General features: G+C 33.3%; 1 protein-coding gene across 1 annotated transcript in view; it reads right to left on the bottom strand.

The window, feature by feature from the left end:
* Positions 1 to 311: 311 nt before the first annotated feature.
* Positions 312 to 4,056, bottom strand: part of LOC118736270 (lipase member H-like) — a 51,729-nt gene continuing 47,984 nt past the window's right edge. Inside the window, exons 3-4 of the mRNA XM_036466364.1 lie at positions 644 to 812; positions 312 to 574 (exon numbers count right to left, since the gene is read on the bottom strand). Coding sequence (XP_036322257.1) covers positions 433 to 574; positions 644 to 812 — 311 coding nt within the window. The 3' untranslated portion in view covers positions 312 to 432. The remainder of the gene's footprint in view (positions 575 to 643; positions 813 to 4,056) is intronic.

Below are 4,056 nucleotides of genomic sequence, written 5' to 3'. Positions count from 1 at the left end.
TGACGCATTATGTACTTACCTTGCATTATGTATTTACCTTGCGGCATAACATAGATTAAAATCGTAATAATTGTATCGATCAGTTCGCAGAACTTTCAAAAATATGAACTTATTCTTCATTTTACTTCCAAATGATGTAACGTTGCCAGTGCACTTAATGCGCTAATAACTTGCGTTAAGGAAACTTTAAACCAAATTTTACCACACAGATGTAGATTTAGCTTTGTTTAATAACCTAAGGCTGAAAATCTTAGATCTTTGTTGTATCTTTGTGGCCATTTCATCTAAACTAAATAAAAACTTCGTGCGAATGTAACGTTACCAGCCGTAGAATTGGCCATATGTAGTAGCGAACAGATAATTTACAAATATGTATACATGTTTTCAGAAAAAAACTTAATTTATGGTATACTATGAAAAATTATCCATGTGCTATGTTTTTGTTGACTCCACTTTTTTAGATTCATCGGGAGTATTTCCTTTAAGCTTCGTCGGGTGAACATAACTTACGCCAGCAAGGTTCCTTGCATATGGTGGGACACCATTAGTTTGCAAGTAATAGTCACCTGAAATGCTACAAATAAAAGTAGGTTATATGTCAAACATGTCGATATAGAGAAAATAACAACAAGAGCATACATACTCCGTAGGACAATCATGGCCCATGATAACCCTGTAATCCTCGTTATCTATAAATTTGCCATTTTTGAAATCTGCCCAATTTTTCACTTTAACTGCGTAGAATTTTTCTGGAAATTCCTTTTTAACACTTTCAGCCCAAAACCACCATGATCGGCGATGACTGCACAAATCTATAAATATAGCGAGGGGAAAGAGAAAATGTACATATATTCAATATTTGAATTATTAATGAAGGAAACATATTTTTGTAGAGCTCTTAAGAGAGATATTGATTTAGGATAAGCGAAGATGATTTCAGGTTGTATGGGTTCTATTTAAAACGGATAAAAGAATGACAATGCTTAAAAAGACCAAACAAGTATATTTAAATCACAGTGTACCACTTTTTAAAAATTTAACAATAACGTTTAAACTTAGAGAAAAAAACGGCTAAAAACGGCTAAAATGTTGCAGCTAAAATTAACATGTTTTATTTGAATTAAGTAGAAAGACTAATAAATCCATTAAACTATTTTTAGTTAACAAAGGAAACTTCGTTATACTTGATTAATTAAAGCTCTACATCAGAAGTCAAGTTTTATTACTTACATATGTATATACTAGCTTATACCCGCGGGTTTCACCCCTTTTCGTTATAGCTCGTTATTTTTTAAGCGAGTTAAGGTATTTAGGCCGTTTAAAACTATGAAATTATAAAATCTCGTCTGCGCGCTAGGTATACGAAAGATATCAATCCCTCTAAGTTTACCTTAAAATGGTTCCAGGTATACGACGCGTGAACGTGTAACCTTCTTGGAGGTGCCACGGCGGGTTCTAATATTTCCAACTCAAATTTAGTAACCTGGCCTTGATAAAATACCACTTCTCATTACTGTAGCAAATGCCTCAAGAGAGCTTTAGATTATGAGGCCGAACCCGGCTCTCCCTTTTCCATTTAATGAAATTTATTGTGTCAGTACGGCACTTATAAAATAAATCTCCATATCAAATTTAAAATACCTCGAGAGATTCTCTATCCTTCCAGAGATATGTATTAAGAAGTTTTTAGTATGTATGGGAGGCGACATGCCTCCTTTTTTAATAACTCACATTTTTTCCAAGAGCAATTGATACATTGTGTATACACAACTCCATACCAAGTTCCAGTATTCTTCCACAAACACTTCCAGGGATATGTGGCAAGAAAAAGTAAATTTGTATTGGAAGTACCACGCCCCTTTTTCTTATAACCCTAATCTTCCATGAATTTAGAATTGATTTTACATACCCCAGTACCAAGTCCCAGTACTCTACCATGAACACCTCTAGAGATAAGCAGTATAAAACAGTAAATTTGTACGGGAGGAACCATGTCCCCTTTTCGAATAACGCAAATTTTTCTCCTTGAGTATGGAATTTATTTTGTGTACACATCTCGGTGCCAAGTTCCAGTCCTCTGCAATAAACACCTCCAGAGATATGCAGCATAGAACAATCAATTTGCATGGGAGTTGCCACACCACCTTTTCCAATAACTCTCATTTTTCTCCATGAGTATGGTATTAGTTTCACATACATACATACATATGTATTTCCATACCAAGCTTGAGTGCTTTACCCCAAACATGTGAAGAGATATGCAATATGAAACTTTCAGTTAGTATGGGAGGTGCTACGCCTCTTTTCCAAAAACGGCCATTTTTCTCCGTGAATATGAACATGATTTCACACAGTATTGGCAAACTGTTAATCTGATTAACGATTAAAAATTAACGATTAAAATGTTAATCGCATTTGACGATTAAAATTAATTAGTGGTAATCAACTGTACGATTAATGATAACATTTTTTTAATGGTTAATCGCTGGCTGCGATTACGTTTAATTAATTTAAAACATTAATCGTTAATCCAATTAAAAATAAAATCTGATTAATTTGTCTAGTTTGTCCGAGTTTGAAACCAAACACGAGTTATAGTAATTATTTTGTGTGTTAACGCTTATAAAAAGCACGTAATATAAAAAAATTATAATTATTGTTATTAGTAATACCTAAACTGGGAACTTTTACAAACCTACTTTGTAAAACGTTTGTTGGTATATATCTTAATGAAAATGCACACCAAATTGCTTAGATTGATGAGGAAACCCGACTTAGCCATACCGGGTTAACTTGCTTTGTGTGCACAGGGAAATTCCAGCATAACTTAATTAATCACCAAACCTGCTTGATCAAATTAAGAAAAAAATTAATTTTTTAATCGCGGTTACGATTAACTGTTTAGTCAGATTAAAATTAATCATGATTAATTGTAATCAGATTGATTTTAATCGAATTAACTAACTGATTAAAACATCAATCGATTAATGCCATCATTGATTTCACATACATATCACTATACCAAGTTTCAGTTCTCTCCCACTAATACTTTCAGAGATATGTATGTAATATGAAAATTCCAATTTGTATGGGAGGGGCCTTGAGTTATCGGACTTATTTTCAGTCTAAGACCATCTTTCCGAAATCCGTAGTAAGTGTACTAAATTTCGTTCTGATCGGAAAACCGGTTAAGGAATGAAATAATAATAATAATGAAACTTTTTAATAGGTGGCAACTCTTAAGAAAATTAGCCTATTTTCCAATCTAGGCCATAAGCTATCTTTGTGCAAATTTTCATGCAAATCCATTCAGTCGTTCCCGCATATTAAATAAATTAAACTTTTTAACAGGTGGCAACTCTTAAAAAAATAATAGCCTATTAACCAATCTGGGCCATAAGCTATCCGCGTACAAAATTTCATGCAAATCCGTTCGGTCGTTTCCGCGTGATGATTTCCGAAACATCCAAACATACAAACTTTCACATTTATAATATTAGTAAGATAAAAAATAGATCCATTACAAGCTTAGGCGTTGTTTTCTATTGAAAAATTTTGCCTTATATTGTAACATTTGCACTAGGTTACTTTTCGTCCTGCAAAATGGCTATATTAGTAGGAAGTATTGCACTTTTGCTTGGAGGGCAATATTTTGTTAAATGAACACGTAAATCTGTGAAAGGGCTGAGGAAAATAGGGCAACATTATTTCGAGAAAAAAAGCCAGTAATTTATATTGAACAAGCCGGTCAGTTTTTAAGTTTTTAACAATTAAACTATGTAATTTTATTTTGATATCCATATATTCGAAGCGTTCCCGTTTTTAAAGACCTGTTCATTCTCTGCACATGCCTGTTAGAGCAACACTAAAGGATATTAGCACAACGATACAATTATTCATAGATATTGTGTTCCCAGAGAATTTTGATGCACATGGAAATTCTCTTTTGGGTAACGTAGCCAGTGCCTAAATTGTCCTTAAAATACATTAAAAACCGTAAAATTTTTGTTGACGCATTATGTACTTACCTTGCATTATGTATTTACCTTGCGGCAT

The sequence above is a fragment of the Rhagoletis pomonella genome, unplaced genomic scaffold, assembly GCF_013731165.1.
Source record: "Rhagoletis pomonella isolate Grant_MI unplaced genomic scaffold, Rhpom_1.0 Rhpom_scaffold_00003, whole genome shotgun sequence".
Lineage (NCBI taxonomy): Eukaryota > Metazoa > Arthropoda > Insecta > Diptera > Tephritidae > Rhagoletis > Rhagoletis pomonella.
The sequence above is the reverse complement of the archived record's forward strand: the minus strand, read 5'-3'. Positions and strand labels throughout refer to the sequence as shown.